Genomic DNA, 19,404 nt, shown 5'->3' with positions numbered 1-19,404 from the left:
TCTAATCAAACATCTGGAACTATTTGTTAAAATGACTTGCACTCTTCTTTCTTTATCGTGTATCATTCCGAACAACATTTTTTTTTTTTTTTTTTTTTTTTAGAAACAACATATAATGCCAACTAACTGGATATGGAATCTGGATAATGTTAACAGGATCTGAAAATATTCCTAACCATACACTGTCCTCCTTGGAAAATTCTATATTATAAACCAACTGTCAAATCAACTGAAACTCAAGGCATCCGAATTAAATATCAAGGGAGATAAGTCATCTAAAGGAGTAAAGACATCAATAATGTGATTCCCCAGTGTTTTTCCGAAATCATCCAGTGGTTTTTTACCTCCTTAAGGATCTAATTCCTAGAGAAGCACCATTTTTTTTTTTTTTCCAGCTTCTTAAGGGCAACAGATCACAGAGCATCCAAACCATCAGAGTGCTTTTAACATCTGGGTGAGAAGGTTTTGCTTCTTTCAGACTTAGCAAACATATTTTCATTGTCACTTTTTTCATTTCTAGAAAGTAAAAGTCATGCTTGAATAAAGTTTCCTTTTCTTTTCTTTTTTAAGATCGAGTCTCGCTCTGTCGCCCAGGCTGGAGTGCAGTGACGTGATCTTGGCTCACTGCAACTTCTGCCTCCCAGGTTCAAGCAATTCTCCTGCCTCAGCCTCCTGAGTAGCTGGGACTATAGGTGCCCGCCACCACGCCTGGCTAATTTTTGTAGTTTTAGTAGAGATGGGGTTTCGCCATGTTGGCCAGGCTGGTCGTGGACTCCCAACTTCGTGATCCACCTGCCTCAGTCTCCCAAAGTGCTGGGATTACAGGCGTGAGCCACCGCGCCTGTCCAGAGTTTTTAAAAAATTGATAAAAATACTAGTATAATAAGCAATCTGTTCAGGATAGATTGACGCAAACATAAAAACGCATGCATAAGTACTATGCATAGCTCAGTTGTTGACAAATAAATAAAAATTATATGGAAGTATGCACTGTACCACATTGTTTGATTTTTAAACACCTGTTTGAAGCAAGTAGTTTGGAAGACTCTCACTGCCAGGCACACACCAAGATTAGCTTGAACATCCCAGGAACCATCCACAGGGCACTTTTTTTTTTTTTTTTTTTTTTTTTTTGAGACGGAGTCTGGCTCTGTCGCCCAGGCTGGAGTGCCGGATCTCAGCTCACTGCAAGCTCCACTTTCCGGGTTCACGCCATTCTCCTGCCTCAGCCTCCCAAGTAGCTGGACTACAGGCGCCCGCCACCTCGCCCGGCTCTTTTTTTGTATTTTTTTAGTAGAGACGGGGTTTCACCATGTTAGCCAGGATGGTCTCGATCTCCTGACCTCGTGATCCGCCCGTCTCGGCCTCCCAAAGTGCTGGGATTACAGGCTTGAGCCACCGTGCCCGGCCAAAATTTGAGTCATGGGGGTTTGCTGTACAGATTATTTCATCACCCAGGTATTAAGCCTAGTACCCATTAGTTATTTTTCCTGATCTTCTCCTTCCTTCCTCCCTCCACCCTCTGACAGGCCCAGTGTATGTTGTTCCCCTCCATGGGTCCATGTGTTCTCATCTCTCATCCCACTTACAAGTGAGAACATTTGATTTTCTATTCCTGTGTTTGCTAAGGATAATGGCCTCCAGCTCCATCCATGTTCTTGCAAAGGACATGATTTTGTTTGTTTGTTTGTTTTGAGATGGAGTTTCACTCTTGTTGCCCAGGCTGGAGTGCAGTGGCATGATCTCAGCTCACTGCAACCTCTGCCTCACGTGTACAAGCGATTCTCCTCTCTTAGCCTGCCAAGTAGCTGGGATTACAGGTGCATGCCAGCAAGCCCAGCTAATTTTTGTTTTTCTTAGTAGAGACGGGGTTTCTCCATGTTGGTCAGGCTGGTCTTGAACTCCCGACCTCAGGTGATCTACCTGCCTCGGCCTTTCAAAATGCAGGTATTACAGGCATGAGCCACCACACCTGGCCGATCTCATTCTTTTTTATGGCTGCATAGTTCTTTGATTCAAGGGTATAAGCTGTAGGGAAATAAACTTTTTTGGTATTTCTTATTACCATACAAACGGCAGAACTATTATTCTGTTTCACAAGACTAGACGGAGGAATCAAAGATTGGTTAACATTAAAAGGACCAAAAAATACAACTTAAGATAAATTTTAACCATACTCACTTTCAGAACTGTGTCTTTATCAAACTATGAATAATATATGCAGGTAACTTACTAAAAACAGTATTTCCTTTACTGAGAAAAAATATAGTTTATAAATGCTCCTGGAAAATGTCAGCTTGGGAGTGAGAGCGAAATTTAGGAAGTGAAAATAAAACCAGCACCTCCTTTACTAGTCATGCCAGCATGCACCCAGTCTAGGTTTCCATGGCCTGTGACCTGTAGGTGGATGGCAAGGGCTCGGGATCAGGCTTGCTTGCCTTAAGTCCCCAGAACCCATGTGGTGCTTTGTGAGCCCCAGCACCAGATCCATGCTTGGGGACACGACTGAGTCCCCACCAGTGAACACACTCGCCTCCTTTTGCCATAGCACGCTGGGTCTGGCCTGTGGCTTCTCCCTTGCAGCAATGATGCATGGGCCTAATTCTCACCTTGTCTTCAGAATTAAGAAGCGTATATTCTTCCTACATACTTAATCACCTCTGTGAACCTTCTGAGGTGGCCTCCACTCCCACTACTGATTTAGAACACAGGTATCTCAACATCAATTTTGTAATAAGAACAGATGCATTTTGGATGGATAGTATCACATGCTAAAATGTGAAGATTTTCCCGTATAGAATCTATCTTTTACAAATGTGACTTGCTGAACACATTGTGCTGTGATTTTTCTCTCTCCAATGACACCTCAGATTATTTATCAGCAATGGACTTGGGAATATTGTGACGTGTAGAAAACAAAGAGATTTATAAATGTGATTTGGATATTTGGAAGGGAATAGATTTGTGTGTGCCAATTAGGTCAATTATCACGTGCAGGGGATTGGAACTACAGAGAAAGAGAAGAGCAGTGGAGGGGAGAGGAGAGGAGAGGAGAGAAGAGAGAGGGAATGTGTGTGTGCTTGATTTAGGGACTCCTGACATTTTTCCTGACCCCAGTGGTCTATGGCATGAAGAAAGTCAACCCCATCCTGAGTTATCACAATAAGTGATTCTCTATTTATTTATACTAAGGTTGTTTTTTTTTTTTTCTTTTGTCAAGGGGTTGAGGAAAATAAAGGAAATTCTGAATACTATGCTGACTAGAGGGGCATGGGTATACCCACACCTGCACCCAGAATTATTCAGAAATATGTGAATGCAAGTCCTTGCCACAAAGGAGATACTAAATGAGAAGACCACTTTCTTATTGTTATGAACCGTGAGCTTGTGTCTCCCACCAAAGTTCATCTTTGAAGCTCTAACTCCCAGTGTGGCTGTATTTCGAGACGAAGCCTCTAGGAATGAAATGAAGGTTAAATGAGGTCATAAGAGTACGGTCCTGATCTGATAGGATGAGTGTCTTTGGAGTCCTTCTAAGACAAGACACCAGAGAGTTCCCCACCACCATGGCACACACTGGGGAAAGGCTGAGCAGATGGTGACATCAGTCAGCTTTTTAACAAATGCGTGTTCAATACATCAGTGAATGAATAAGCAAAAATCTGCATAGAAATCACTGTTTTATGGCCATAGCAGGAAATAACTGAATGGTACATCAAGCCTGGAGCCTCAGTTGAGTCCTCAAGTGAAAATGCAAAGATCAGAAGAACTTCATATCAAAGAACAAGAGGAGTTAATGAGTAAGGCAGAACAAAGTGTAACTGAGGTTAATTAAAAATACATGCATAAGAGCTTACATTTGAAAAATTTCCCTTTTATTTTTTGAGTACATCATACTTTTCTCTATTTGATTTCTGAAATATGTTGGGAAAATTACAACATAAGCAGTTACATCAGCACTAAGGATTACTTTGGAATAAAACCACGTTAAAACATAAGGTGTTAACTAAACATGTATTTGAATACTAAACAACACAATGCAAACACATAATTTAAAAGCAACTTATCAACAATAAAGCAATGCCAGTGGTGGCACTCTCTGATGATTTGTGTGGTAGGAACGTTCTAAAAGATGCATACAAAAATAATTTTAAAAGGTAGGCTTTCACCTGCGTGAACACATGCTGAGGTTGACTTTAGGAATTAGTTTTTAAAATATAAATGTTATTATTATTATTATTTGCTAACTTTTCTCAAAGAACAAGATTCCCTCTTTCTTCTGATCTTGTGTCTTATTCTGGCGAGTCACACGGTATCGGCTGCTATTTCCTCTGCTTGAATGAATGCATCCTTCCACCTATGTTTTATGAAATCAGGTGCCTCCCTAGGTTTTAGCTGCTGTTACATTGCAGAAAGTTATTTATTTCTCAGTGTGTGATGGTTTCAGGCAGAGGCGAGGTTGTTTTTCACACTGACCCTAGCGCCAGGCAAAGCAGAGCATTGGCCCTGGTGCTGCTGGTGGGCCTTGGGCACTCTGGGACAGGAAGAAGGCTTTGCCTACTTGTGGCACAGGAAAGGGATCTAGATGGGTGATAATTCAGTATTCCACATCCGAATGGCAACTCTTGCCTGACCAAGATGCTTTATTGCTTAGAAAATACGCGCTCACACTCATATACAAAGGCACACACCCACCACAGACACACATAACACACTGATGCGAGTCTCTCATAAGCCCTGTAAATATTCTGTAATAAATACCCATAAGGAACAATCTAAAACAGGCATGCATTTTGCAAAGCTATGCACTATTTGAGACCCTGTAACTTCATTTTAGAGATAAAGAGCTCTAGGTGAAAATCATTTACACTTTTCAAGAGTCAGCTTTCATGATAAAAATTAAATAGGTCTCCATAAGGATGGAAGCTTTTCTGTAAAGGCTTTTCATTTGGACCTCCTGATGTTTTCACTACAGTTCAACTCAACAAAAAGGAATGGAATGTCTGACGTGTGCCAGGCACCATACTGAGCCATGTGCCTTCTGCTCTCTGGGTTCAGTTATGACACATGCACCCACGGAGAATACGAAGGTTGATGAGTGCCATCATTCTGTCGAGGCTGAGAAGGCCATCACCTTCTTTAAATTGTTTCCCTCCCACAACTCTGGAACATTTAAAACCATAACAGCAATTCTTGGCCTCAGAGGCTAAATGACATTTTGTGACGGATTTTGTCTTCCTCTCATTGCTTACCAATGCTAATTCTTTTCTAGGATTTAGAACACAGGTATCTCAACATTAATTTTGTAATAAGAACAGATGCATTTTGGATGGATAGTATCACATGCTAACATTTGAAGATTTTCCCATATAGAATCTATCTTTTACAACTATTACTTGCTGAACACATCGTGCTGTAATTTTCCTCTCTCCAATTACACCTCAGGTTGTTTATCAGCAATCAACTTGGGAATATTTTCTAGGCAGGAATTAAATATTTTTTAAAAAATGAAATGCTTTTAACAAAACTTTTCTGAGGGACAACTGAAGTGAAATGAATCAATGGTCTCAGAAACTTGGCTTTGTCACGGCAACTATTGCAGAGACTATGATAAAATTCATTTGGAACATAATAGAAGATGAATGATAATTTAAGAGAAAAAAGTACTCACTTTTGTGCATTAATCCCATCAATTGCTTGAATCATCCTTTCATTCAATTCTTCTTCAAATCTTTTCTTTTGTGACTTGGTTCTATATGAAAAAGGAAATATTACGGGTAAGGATATTATTAGTAAAATAAATATTAAGCCCATTTATTAGAGATACATAATATTTTACATCCTTATGAGGTACAGATGATATTGTGTTACATGCATGTGCAATGATCAATCAGGGTATTTGGGGAATCCATCATCTTGAGTACTTATCATTTCTATGTGTTGGGAACATTTCAAATTCTCTCTTCTGACTACTTTGAATTACACAGTACATTGTTGCTAACTATAGTCACCCTACTCCACTATCAAGCATTAGAACTTATTCCTTTTATCCAACTAAAGTTTGGGCCCACTGACCAATCTCTCTTTTCCCACCCATCTCCCACCCACACACCTTTCCCAATCTCTGGTATCTATCATTCTACTCTCTACCTCCATGAGATCAACTTCTTTGGCTCCCACATATGAGTGAGAACATGCCAAATTTGTCTTTCTGTGTCAGTAAGCCTATTTTTCAATGATGTCAAAAGCTCTGTTTAATTCTGTCTATCAAGTAGAGAAAGAAACAACAGTCTATGAGCAGGCCCTTCTCTATTAACATCCAGCCACTCTTTGGATTGAGTGAATAACTAAAGTTTTTGGAATAGTAAAGATGTTTCCTTATTCACTCACAGTAAAATTTACTAGGCATTTACAAGGCAACACTGAAAGACATATAGTTGGTGTCTGAGATAAAGTAACTTTCTCTCCTAAGAGATGTATTAGCTTTTGACTTGCTGCCTTCATAAACTTTATTTTATGAAAGAATACATTGGTTCTAGAAATTCCCCTGTAAAAATGTGGCTTGGTTGACAAAATAGTCATTCCTTTTTCATGTTTTCCTTGGTCAACTCTCAAAAATTTTCAGAACTACAGTCTTATTTCAGGTATGTTAAATGCTCCTCAGTTTTCAAAGCACTATTCACAGAGAGCTCCACTTTTGTTTGCAGACCATCTCACTTAGTTTCAGAAGCAAATAACCTTTAGCCATACTATATTTTCTGAATAAATTGTGCCAAATAGTAAGAACTCTCCAAGGTTAATTTGACAATTTGCATGAGAATGATGTCAGAAGGAAACCAAAATAGTACCTATTCTTAGAAGTTAAATATCCACTGCAAAGATTAAAAAAGCACAGCCTGCTAGCCCGAACAGGGCTATGCCTGTATCTTGGTTGAGGTATGAATTCTGTGTGTTATGATTGATTAGATTACAAATGAATAGACCATCCACTCTAGAATAAAAATCATACTTTTCTGAGTTCAGAATTTCTTCTACATATAGGTAAGAATAGCATTAAATATGCAAAATCACATTTATCTGTAATTAAATCTCACAGAATTATCATTAATGACATGGATGAGTTTTCCAATTCCATCATCCTATGTTTGTGGATTTGTGTCTTCAGGCCCCGTCTTCTTCAAACAGGCTGAGAGCAGTCTTGGTTAAAAAAATAAAATGAATGATATTAAGTGATCCATCCACAGATATTGAGCCAACTGAATTAAGAGGTTTTAGTATATCAAATTCCAAGTTGTTTGAAGAAGGCAAATTACTTTTTATTTTCCTTTAAAAAAAAAAGCAAGGAACCCTTTACCAAGCAACTAGTATGGCTTGCACATTTTCATTTATAGCTGAGACCTGTAGGACCTTAAACCCTTCATTGAATGTTTATCAGTCCCACATCTAGACTTGAGTTTCTTGACTTCAATTTGATGGCTTTCTCTTCTGCAAAGTATAAGAAGGAGCAGTGTAAGAATGTTGAGGCTTACAGGAAAATGTAATTCTTTGATATTTGTCCAGTGCTAACAGTGGTATTGCCTTTGTTAACCTGTTTTAGGATTTGCTTAGATGATGCCTGTAGAGAGCTCAATGCTGTAAATATGACACACGAAGTAGCCAATAAATGCATGCTTTCTGCATTATTTGAATTCGCTAATTATCCAGACAATAATTCTTGACATACAGACACTTTTCTTATCTCTGCAGTCTTGTGACCTCTGCCATGGAGATGATAAAGTCCCCTGGGGCTGATGATCTCCCCACCAGGAGTCTTGATTTGCCTCCAGGACTCTCTCCCGCTGACTTCCAGTATCTCTCATCTTCCCATCCTGGCACCTTCCCCTGGGCTCCACCACTGGCCTTCACACTGCTCTAGGACCCCAACCCCTGTGTCCAGCGCATCTCCATTCTGTCTCCCTGGCTCCTTCCCCAGACCCTTGCCTGGGCTGTTAGGTCTAAGTAGGCACAGGAAGGGACATGTGACAGGAGTGCATGGGACAGACTGGAGGCTCAGACAGGTATCATGAGGCAGTCCACGTTACAAACGCTGGAAGTGCCCGGGCAGCCTGGATAAGTCTGACTCAGAACTGGGATTTTCTCCAGGAGGCTTTGAGGCCACCAAAGATCAACGACTACAGAGACAAATGGGATAAATGTGGAAGAGGCCTTTAGTAAAGCAGGCAAGCCTGAAGAGCAGTTAGGAACATGTGCTCTGGAGTCACAGAGCCTGGGCACAAATACTGGCTTCATCTCCACCAGCCATATGACTCTGGTGTTCTCCTATCCCTCTGTGCCTCAGTTTCTTCCCTTCTAAAATGATAACGACAACAGATTCTGCCTTGCAGTAATGCTGCAGAGACCAAATTAGAGTTTCTATAGCCTAGCGCAAATAATAACGACAGCTTCTTATCATTGTCTTCCAGACAGCACTCATCCCAGGTGACACTGCCTAACGTAATACTGGGGTTCCATGACACATTACCCATTGTAACTTCCATAAATAGATGCTTAAAGCAGGATTGCTGGGCGGGAGAAACAGATAACAGAAGAGACTGTGAATATAAAGTGAAAGGAAGTCCATGACAATTTTGTGTTCAGTTGCTCATAGATGTGCCAGCATCTTATTGACCAGAGGCACTGTGCTGTTGTCTCCAGGTGTCTTATGGCTCTCCAATATGCCTCAAATTAGCTTAAGTTCTCTTTATTACGGCATATACGACTTACATATAATGCTTCACAAGCTCAACAACCAACTTATCCTCATAACATTAAGACTATGAATGTTATATCTCAAAGTTAAAATGTCAAATTTTGCACAAAGTCCAAAGTAGAGCTCATCCCAACTGTCACTTAGAAGGATCCTGGGCTAATGTGCCCTGTTGCCTCGTTTCAGCAGGTTACAACCTATGTTTCCTTTTTACCTGGATACAATTCCTTTTCTCTAGAAAACTGGTCAGATCTCACATTTTCCCTTAGTTTCTGTAAAACTAACAATAGCTCCAATAAACTGACCTCTCCGGGGAGAAAGAAAGCCTGGCTTAGCGTTTGGAACTACATCTTATACCGGTTACCTGAATGTCCTGATATCAATTTGGTTAACTCCCAAACCAATATTAAAGTGAAACTCTGAGCCCAAAAGATAGAGGAACATGGGGAAAAAGAGGAGTTAGTGCATGGGATTTTACAGTGGCTGCAACAGGGCGCGTGGAGACACTTGTGGGAAGCTTTTCTCTTTTTTTGAGCAGAGTGGGTAACCCTTTATTTGACTATAGACAGACTGGATTTATCTTGCTTTTACCTTTAGAATTCAACAGAAAAGTGTAATTTTTTTTCTTTTTCTTTTTTTTTTTGAGACAGTTTCACTCTGTGGACCAGGCTAGAGTGCAGTGGCCCGATCTCGGCTCACTGTAACCTCCACCTCCCACATTCAAGCGATTCTCATGCCTTAGCCTCCCGAGTAGCTGCGATTACAGGCATATGCCACCACACCCGGCTAATTTTTTGCATTTTTAGTAGAGACATGGTTTTGCTATGGTGGCCAGGCTGGTCTCAAACTCCTGATCTCAAGTGATCCACCCGCCTCGGCCTCCCAAAGTGCTGGGATTACAGGCAGAAAACTGCAATTTTAAGCAACATACCCATTTTAAGACAATTCCTTTTTTTTTTTTTTTTTAACCACACATTAATATTAAGAAGAGTCACTTTAGGAAAACAGTTTAACATTCTAAAATGAGTACCAGGTGGTGTTTTCCTTCTCCCTCTCTCAATTCTAACAATAAGACCCCAATGATTCTATTTTTAGAAGCTGAAAGCAATTTAATAGGGCATTTCATGAGGAGCTGCTCTTTCAGAAGTAGCCTTTGAAATTACCATAATTGATGATAATTACTCTCAGAAATGAATAAAGAGCAATAAGCTTTAACAAATCAGATAGTCAAAGAGATACCATACCTTAAGGTGCGATTTTGAAAATTATGCTGACCCATGGGTACATCCTATATTGAGAAAAAAGGTTATTAATTGTCAAAAACATGTTTCAAGAAGAATGTTGCAATGATAATGAGGTGAAACATATTTCCTCTTTTATCATGGACAGTAACATTTAACTAACAAATAATTAATTACTCATGTGGAGAAAAAGAGCTTAATCCCAAATCAAGGTGTAAACTCAGTTTATCTTTAGAATGTTGGTGTAATCTCTAAACTCTGGATGCTAGAAGCATCAGGATTATTGTCTGGAGTTTTAAGATTTATAGCCTGCTATTATCAGATCTGATTTCAAACAGTGGCCTGCCGGGGACTGATATCAGAGTTACCATCAGTAACCTATAACCATGTGAAAATGGACTTTGGTATCAGACAAATATTTAAAAATGCTGTAGAAAGAACAAAAATATAACCACAAAATCTGTAGTCATCCTCATCACTGAACTGGGGTGTTAAGAAGCAGTACCATTGGTTAAGTATGTGAAATCACAAACAGTCGGACAAAAAGAATAAATCAGCAAAGGGGTGCTGGTAGTTCCCGAAAGAGAAATGGAAGAGAAATAGTCAGAATTTATCAGTGGAAAAGCCATTGCCAAATATTCAATAATAGGCTTTCAAGGAAAGATCGCCTTTACACATTTATAGTAGGAATGAAACTAAAAGTTGGAACAAAACTGCTCCAAAGAAACTTTGGTTTGCTGCTTTGATTTCCAGGGTTATATTAGGATATGGATTTAGCCTACAGAAAGGAAAGACGTTTTTCAAAAAGTAATTGAGCTCCAAGTTTCATTCCATACAGTAAAGTAATGTATTATTCAAGAGCTCTATCAATGTTGAATCCAGAGGGAATGGAGTTCTGCATAGGGGATTAGATAAAGGAATCACTTTCGGCAATGTCAAATTGTTTGACCCTGGGATTTATAAGTGAAAACTCCAACAGGGTCTTTCTGAAAGTGAGTGAGACACACAGTTAAGTCAAAGTGGTTTGGGCTTAATGCATCACCAAAAACTTGGGACTTTCTTAAAATATGCTAGACTGCTGCTAAGGCAATCCAAACCTGGCTTTGAACCTGCAACAGGTAGAACCAGATGGTTAAGAAAATAGAGTTCATTCAAGAGGTCCTTTAATTTTTATAAACAGCTTTCTGAAGTTGAGGCACTCAACAGTTGTAGCTACATCTTGAAGAAGGCATCTTCATCAACACATAACACCAGATTCAAGTCAGACTGAAACCATTTCTGGGTCCTACGCTCAGATAATAAAAGAGACAGTTACTCTTAAGTTTTAAGACAATAAAGGCTGACAAGAAATAAACAACAACACAACAATATACCTGGGAAAGTAAGCCTTTTCCCCATAGGAACACATGAAAAACAGTACAGGAAATCACATCCAGGTATTTATATATGATCATTATTCCTTAAAAACCAACCAACCAACCAACCAATTGCTGGTGTACAATAAATCCTGATGGGAAATGTAGTTATCCAACATAGCACTAACTAGCAAGACTGAGGCTAACTTATCCAAATCATTGTTTTTCATGAGTGACAGAAACACCGGCTTTCACTGGTTGGGCACTGGAGTCCTAGGATACTGTTTCTCTAACATATCTAAACGCTGGAAGGCCTCAGCTGTCCCAGGCCTTCCTCCTTGGATTGTTCTCTTCTTGATGATTTTATCCAGTCCCATGGCTTCAAATATCATCTACAACCTGATGATGTTCACATTCATACCTCCATCTTGGACCTGTCCTGTGAGTTCTAGACTTGCAGATCCAACCATCTACATCCTTGCTGCACTTAACTATGGATTAGAAGATGTCCAGCAGAAAAGTCTTACATTTCAACCTTAAATAACCTGGTTTCCCTCTTGTATTTGTCATCTCAATTAATGGCATCATCATTGTTCCAGTTGTGGGGCCAAAAAGTTTGGATTCATCTCTGTTCCTAATGTTCATGGATATCCAATCCACCACCAAGTCTTGTTGGCTGTACTTCATATTAGCCCCTGAATTCGCTTCTCATTTAGCAGTGGTGCTAAACTCTTAGCATAAGGGGATATCATTCTTACCAGGGACCCCTGCACTCTTGTTCCATTATTCCAAAGCCTAAATTATATCATGACCCTCTCTTGCTTAAGATTCTCCATGACTTCCAATTGCACATAGAATGCCATATAAACTATTACCATTGTGCATCTCATCCCACGACCTCCCTTAGCTCATTGTTCATGATACTCCAGCCACAGCAGCTTCCTCTCTGTCTCCAGGGCACACCACACTCACTTTCATCTTTGGACCACTGACTTTGTTCTTCTGCCACCTCCTCTTCCCATTCACTCATTTCTCCCTCTGAGACTCCCTCAGTTGACCTACCACAGTGGCCATTCCATTTCCTCTGGATGCCATCACTCAATTTTATCTTTCCCATGACCCTCATCAGCACCTCACGTGATCTTGTTCATTTATTCGTTTTTCTATCTATGGTCCCTCTTTGGCTATTAAAATGCAAATGCTAGGACTTGTGCAGTCTTACTGATTGTCTGATGGGTCATGGTCTTCCGTCTGATAGTCACATTTACTTTTGAGTTGAAAAAAGATGAAGAGAAGTTGGGAGAAGAAATACAACTAAGCCAAAACATGAATGCGGAGCCCCCGCCTGTTGGGTGTGGGAGTGTCACTTTGAGACCTTGGGACAGGTAGGGGCCCAGGGCGACTGAAAAACTCTACTTTCACCTGACAACTGGCATGTTCCTTCTCATCAGACAGTAAGAATTACATAATATTATATTTTTAAAAATCGTAACTGCATCCTTAGCACAGTTAGTAGCATTATCCATGAAATTTTACCCCCAGATAGTTTTAAAATCTAAAAATACTATGGGGATTATACTAAGTGCTTGGTTGTACGCCTTTTCTCTCCTCCTATGGGCCTTTCTATTTTCCATCTCCATTGCAGCCATCTTATTGCAGATGTCCCTGCTGTAAGGAGCTTTAGTGCTTTCTCATATGCTGGAAGCTGGAGGGAAGCATGGAACCATAAGAAGACAGTGTCCACTGCTGCCAACACAGCCTGAACATTTGCGCGGTGAAGAAATGGGCTTGATGATACTACTCAAACTCTAAGGGCATCATGCCTTTTTCTTTTTATTAAGGACCTCAAGGCTTTCTACTTCATGATATAAGTTTTTCTTTAAAAACCCCTCCATTAAAAAATAGTTGCATTGAATTGCTACTATCAGTTGTAAATAACACTGTATATGAAGCTATAATGCAAAAAATCCTGCTAGGGTGGAACCCGTAGCAACGTCCGCATGGAGCTTACTCATACCCTGATGGTTGTTCGTAAGGGCCTCTCTAAGAAGAAGAAAGTGGTAAGTTTGCTTCTTGCAGATAGGAGTTATTTTGGCAGGAGATACCCAGCCTTTGGTTTTGGGAGGTTAGCTTTCCCCCAGTGCTCACGCATTGGAGGCAGGGGAGGGCATACCGTGGTGCTGATCTTCCCGTTCTCTGTGGTCATGCTGTCCCTGTGATGTAGGTGTGCAAAGGGCTTGGCTGCCCCCCAGGACTCCAAGTACCGGGTCATGCGGACCGAGGCCCTCATTTTGGCTCCATCGAGGGTGTGGCGAGGTCTGAAGAGATGCTGGGGGCTCCGTCGTTCTCCCTTGGGGTGAGAAACAGAGCATCACACCTGGCCCAGCACAGGGCCACACAGAATCCTTTCGGCATCAACCTCATTGGCCTAGGGTCATATTCCTCCCGACAGACCTCCATTCGCCCTCTGTGTTTTCTGTCCTTATTCCTTCAGTGCTACTGGGGAACACACTATTTGAGTTGAGGAATTTTTTTTTTCTGTTTTTCAGCTAGCAAAACATACATATAGTTGAGACTTAGAAAAAAATAATGACATATGAATGGACATTTTTTATTAAGTAAATTCTTAAAACAGAATGTGCTGATCTGTTTAGCTTTTTCTTGATGGTTGTGTTTTTCTCAAGTGATAGTTGTAGCTGTTTCTAATGCTAAATAGCCCTAAATATCGTGTTTTGGTGTTCTTTACCTGAGCATAATGTTCTTCGTACATGTATTTTTTGAGCGCCCCCCCATCATCTCCCAGTCCCTGATGCTTGCCACACATCTATCTCCAGATCGATCATCAAGCTAGTTGAAAGTTTGTCTTCAAAGGTGAAACTGGGGCTTCCCAGATGCTACCATAAGTAAATGTCCATAAAGTTGGTCTTGTTGATTTTATGATATTGGTTTTCATGTTTCAGAGGTCTTTCTTGCTGATATTTGCACCATTTACCAGCTGTGAAATTTGGGAAGAGTTACATAACCCCGAAAGCTTCAGATTCTCAATCTGTAAATAGTGATAATACCCATTTGGCAGGAATTTGAGAAGGGTTAAAAGAAATGAGAACTCTAAACCCCTTGATCTGGCCTAAATGTGGTGTGAATGAAATAAGAGAGAGTTTCTCACTGTTTGTATGGGGTGGGTCATCTTCCAGGCAATAGATATTTTTATGTTATGGAAGGTAAATATGCTTGTGCATACAGACATCTCCCAAGCATGTCTATGTAATATTTATGTGTTACTCTTTCAAATATTTCTTCTCTTCTTTTTTTGTATATGTTCATCCTATTTTACTTAATTAGATTTTTATCTTCTAAAGCCCTAAGTAAATTATTTTCTCTTTATTTAATTTCCCAACTGACAGGTATCAACAGCTGTGCTCACTGAGAGGCTTTCAGATGCAGCATCCACCAAGGAATACACCAACTAACACACATGACAGCCTGAACCAGCAACCTGCATCAACACCCTCATGCTGCGGACAAGCAATGCATTTCAACTGCTCATTTAATAAGTATTTGAATTCATGATTACAAAACAGCTTCTGTAATTAAACCACCATATGCATTTAAAATCATTTTGGGGACAAAGAGTAGCAAAAACTTATATTGGATATTGACTAAAAACACTTACGAATATCTATAATTTGCTCTTCCTCCCTTTTCATCATAGACTCTTTACAACGGTACTGACCTTGGGGTTGATTACAAAGTAGGTTTTCACCAGGTGCTGTTTTAAATATGGGTCCCTAATGTCACCATCTCCCTCCTCCACTTTATAAGCGCCATTCAAGTGTTCCAGGGTGACGGAAGAAATGTGAACACGTCTGAAATTGCATTTTAAAATCAGAGTCAAGACATAAAAGGATAAGTGTGAAGAAAGTTGTTCTATTTGCTCATGATTTCTGAAATAATTTATCCACCAAATGAAGGAAAGTCTACATGTTCTTCGGAGCACTGACTGCAATGAACTTTAATATAAACTTTTATATTCTATTGACCACTGCTTTGGAAAAATGCTCTTAGAGGTCGTGCACTACTAGTTTTGGAGCTTCAACATGCACAGAAACCTGCATGTTGGGTGCGGCGAATTACAGCAAATAAAACTTTATTATTTCGAATTTTTTTGAGAATACCTTTTGAAATGCATGTCATGGGCATTTTAGAAGCATGCTAATCTGTACAATAGTGTAGATTTTCTTTCTCGGTGCTTTCTCTTCTGCTTCTCTAAACTATAGCCTTTGATAAGGATTTTCTTGACTGAAATATGTTATTCTGCTCAGAGAAGGATGCTGTAGTCACTTGTTTTAATATAATGGTTTTAAAGGTCAACAGTTCTAGACAGATGCCATATCTGGACTGTATGGTAAAACATCTTTAAATCAGGTCTCTATTCATACATTTTGCAAATAAGTAAAAGTTTGTAATTTACTGTCTGATATTCACAGTCTTTGAACTATGGACAATAGGGGTCATGGTGTAGGGACTTGAGAGCTCATCTTTATCTGCTTAATATAAGAGGCTATTGGGCGTGAGTAACATGATACCAGCAGAGGCAACAGAAGTGATCAAAAACTGAGCACTCCGTCATTAGGCCAATAATCTGTCATTCCTAATAGTGCTGTCTGCTTGAAGAAAGAAATCCAGTGCTTGGCCTTACCCAGGGACCCCTCCAGCTTCCATGTGGTTGGCCAAGGTCACGTCATGTGACCACACATCATACTGCCACTTCTGCAGACCAATCACGCCGCACAGGACGTTCCCAGAATGCACGCCCACACGCATGTTGATATCAACTCCAGTAGCATCCCTGACTTTCCTAAAGAGAAGGGAAGTGAGATCATGATCAAGTAACAGCCAGTGTTTCCTTTAACTCTTGGCCAATTTTCCCACTATTTTATTATTCAGAATTTTTCAGACTGTTGGAAATGGCCATGAACCTTCCCAAGGCAGGAGATCACTCCTTTGAGCTAAGAAGGGTTTTTCCTTCCAGTCATTTCAGATTAGACCAATGTTCTTGCCATTAAAGCCAGATTAGGCCAGACTATAGTGATGACAAAACATTTTGGCTATAACTTTTACTTCTGCAGTGAATATGTATCAAGCAACTACCATGTGCTGGCACATGTCTGCATTTTCATACTAGAATCAGGTGACATTGCCTTGTAATGTCAGAAATAGTCTTAAACAGGGTTTGCAATTTTAGCGCTTAGCACAATGTACCTTGCCAATGAATACCTTCTGCTAATAAGAGAACAATATAGCTCATTTGTGAGCTTAATGACTTTAGCTTAAATAAGAATTTTTAGCAAAATAATCATGACATTAAGCCTTTTCAGTTGTGCACATTCTTTAACAAAAAGAGAAAAAATACTTTTTAGGACCCTATCACCAAATCATTAACGGAAAAAAATGATGAACTTCAATGAAGAAAAAATGGAAATGCTTGGCCATGCTTATTGATTCTTGCTAGCTGAATACATTAAAGTAGTATTGCAAAAGAAGTATACAGGAAGATGTTCCTAATTACATCGAGAGAATTACCCCAAGAGGTGATGTGGAGGGAGGCAACGATGCCGACTGCAGCACAAAGAAAGACACTACCACTTGTGAATCGTAGTGAAATGAATCATTAACATCTCAAAATGGCATAGGCATGTATGTCATGCTTAAATGATATAATGATACCATTTTAGCATGCTAAAAATGATCAAACGAAATGGACCCACGATGTAAAAATAAATCGCATTCTGAAAAAAGAATACAGAAAGGTATTTTCCTTCCTGTTTCCTTTCCTTTTTTTTCCCTCACTGTCTTCCTTTCTTGTTTTTGCAAAAAAAAAAACAAACAAACAAACAAACAAAACCAGCTACCCATTTGGCTCTATGCAAGTCATCCAAACCTTTCCTTCCTGCCCCACAAAACGAGCCAGAGCATCAACAGGACAAGGAGAACCATCCCCACCCCTTTGCCCTGCATCTGCAGGCTGTGGTTGTGTGAGCACCAGGGCGTCCTCCAGACTTTGCTTAGAATGACTCCTCTTCCTGCTCCCCATGCCCCCAAGCCTCCCTTTGGTGTCATGTGGTCAGCTGGCATTGTTCTTCTGGGCTCAGGCACAGCCCCATTCAGAAAGGCTTTCTGTTCTCTCCCCTCTAGGTTGGTCTAGGCAGCCCTGCTGCCTCTGTCCTCTAACTGCCCCGAGGGCAATTAGCACTCCCTGTCTGTCTCCATCTCTGCCCTCAGCAGAAATTCAGCGTGGGTGGACACAATGTCCTCCAAGTGGATTGTTTACCTCTCAGAGGGTTCAAGGCCCAGTGCAACCACTTCATACAAGATTAATAATGGACCAAGGTCATTTTTGAAAAATGTACTGTGCTTCTGTCTTTGAGCAATGATGATCCTGAAAAATTTGTTAGAGAACCCATAATTGTTCTTAACATTTTATGTTGTTGAGAGGACCTTTCCAACCATGTGGCATTTCTGTTTACCAAAATAGGCCAGCAGAGAGCCAAGGAAGGATAAAAACGGAGGAAAAAGGAGTCTCAGATTGTCCATTTGACAGAGCTGAACTCCTTAATGAGCTGACTGGTTAAAACATTAAAACCGTCTCCGTGTTGTTTTTTTTTAAAAATGAGTTGACCATGGATTCAAATGGATCAACTCGCCACGTGTTTTGTTGCATGTATATGCAACTTACAAGCTATAGAAAAATGTTGAAGTCATTGCTTAAAGCTTGCAATAGTAGTAGGCAAACAGTACAGTTTAAGAGAAGGCTTAATCCCTTATAAAATCAAGGTCCTCAATATTACTTGATTAAAAATAATTTACATGTTCATGACAGAAAAAAGAAAAGTTTCTAAGCATTGGAAATGTTCCAAAACTGCAGCTGAAGTGCCTTTGTAGCAGTGCCTGGGCTCGCAGGGAATGAGGTGCTGCTAAGTGTGGAGGTGCGAACACAGAGGGAAGAGAGGGCAGCCGTCTGGGACTCATGCTGCTGGTTCCTATGACACTGAGACCATCTGGCAAAAACCCAAGTGCCAGCTGTGCACATTCCCCTCACTAGCTTAAGAAATGACAGTTCCTGTCTGGTACCCATCCCACCTCACGCCTCAATGAATGGGAATGGAAATGCGCGTCCTTGCATGGGAGAGAGGATGAAAGCGGACAAACAGTTCCTGGAACTTGCTGAGATGCCCTCTCTGTTGCTGTGCTTTCATAGAGGTGTAACAAAATACACTTTTTTTTTTTTTTTTTTTTAAGACAGAATCTTGCTCTGTCGCCCAGGCTGGAGTGCAGTGGGCAGTGGTGTGATCTCGGCTCACTGCGACCTCCATCTCCTGGGTCCAAGCGATTCTCCTACTTTAGCCTCCTGAGTAGCTAACATTACAGGCGTGTGCCACCACGCGCGGCTAATTTTTATATTTTTGTAGAAATAGGGTTTTCACTGTGTTGGCCAGGCTGGTCTCAAGCTCCTGACCTCAGGTGATCGGTCCACCTCAGCCTCCCAAAGCGCTGGGATTATAGGCATGAGCCACCATGCCCAGCCCAAAATAACCATATTATTAATCACCTTGTCTACAATACATGAAGCAAACAGAGGAATAATGTGGAATTCCTTGTTCCTCAAGTGGCAGGTAACAGGGATGCAAAGCCATTGCCTGACTTGAGGATTGAGTTGAGGGATTAGCAAGAATTGGGAGAGGTCCCTCAAACCTGTTGACATTACTGAGATTCTGCAGATGTAAGGTATTACTGATGCATCAATGATCAAAAAATAAATAAAATGTGGTATATACCTACAGGGGAATATTATGCTGTCATCCAAAGCATCAAAAGGTGCTGACACATGCCACCACAAAAATGAACCTTAACATTCTGAGTGACAGAAGCTAAACACAGAAGGTAAGATACTATATGATTCCATTTACATGAAATATCCAGAATAGTAAAAATCATAGAGACAGAAAGTAGAATAGGGATGGCCAGGAGCTGGGAAAGGGGTAATTGGGAGTTACTGCTTAAT

At 40.4% G+C, this 19,404-nt stretch overlaps 1 protein-coding gene across 3 annotated transcripts in view; it reads right to left on the bottom strand.

The window, feature by feature from the left end:
- Positions 1–19,404, bottom strand: part of ADCY2 (adenylate cyclase 2) — a 432,701-nt gene that overhangs the window by 101,568 nt on the left and 311,729 nt on the right. For all 3 annotated transcript variants that reach the window (XM_033178771.1, XM_033178769.1, XM_033178770.1), the window contains exons 8-12: positions 16,042–16,200; positions 15,076–15,208; positions 13,516–13,692; positions 9,991–10,034; positions 5,672–5,752 (exon numbers count right to left, since the gene is read on the bottom strand). In XM_033178771.1, the coding sequence (XP_033034662.1) occupies positions 5,672–5,752; positions 9,991–10,034; positions 13,516–13,692; positions 15,076–15,208; positions 16,042–16,200 (594 nt within the window). The remainder of the gene's footprint in view (positions 1–5,671; positions 5,753–9,990; positions 10,035–13,515; positions 13,693–15,075; positions 15,209–16,041; positions 16,201–19,404) is intronic.

The sequence above is a fragment of the Trachypithecus francoisi genome, unplaced genomic scaffold, assembly GCF_009764315.1.
Source record: "Trachypithecus francoisi isolate TF-2019V2 unplaced genomic scaffold, Tfra_2.0 Lachesis_group2, whole genome shotgun sequence".
NCBI classification, from domain to species: Eukaryota; Metazoa; Chordata; class Mammalia; order Primates; family Cercopithecidae; genus Trachypithecus; species Trachypithecus francoisi.
The sequence above is the reverse complement of the archived record's forward strand: the minus strand, read 5'-3'. Positions and strand labels throughout refer to the sequence as shown.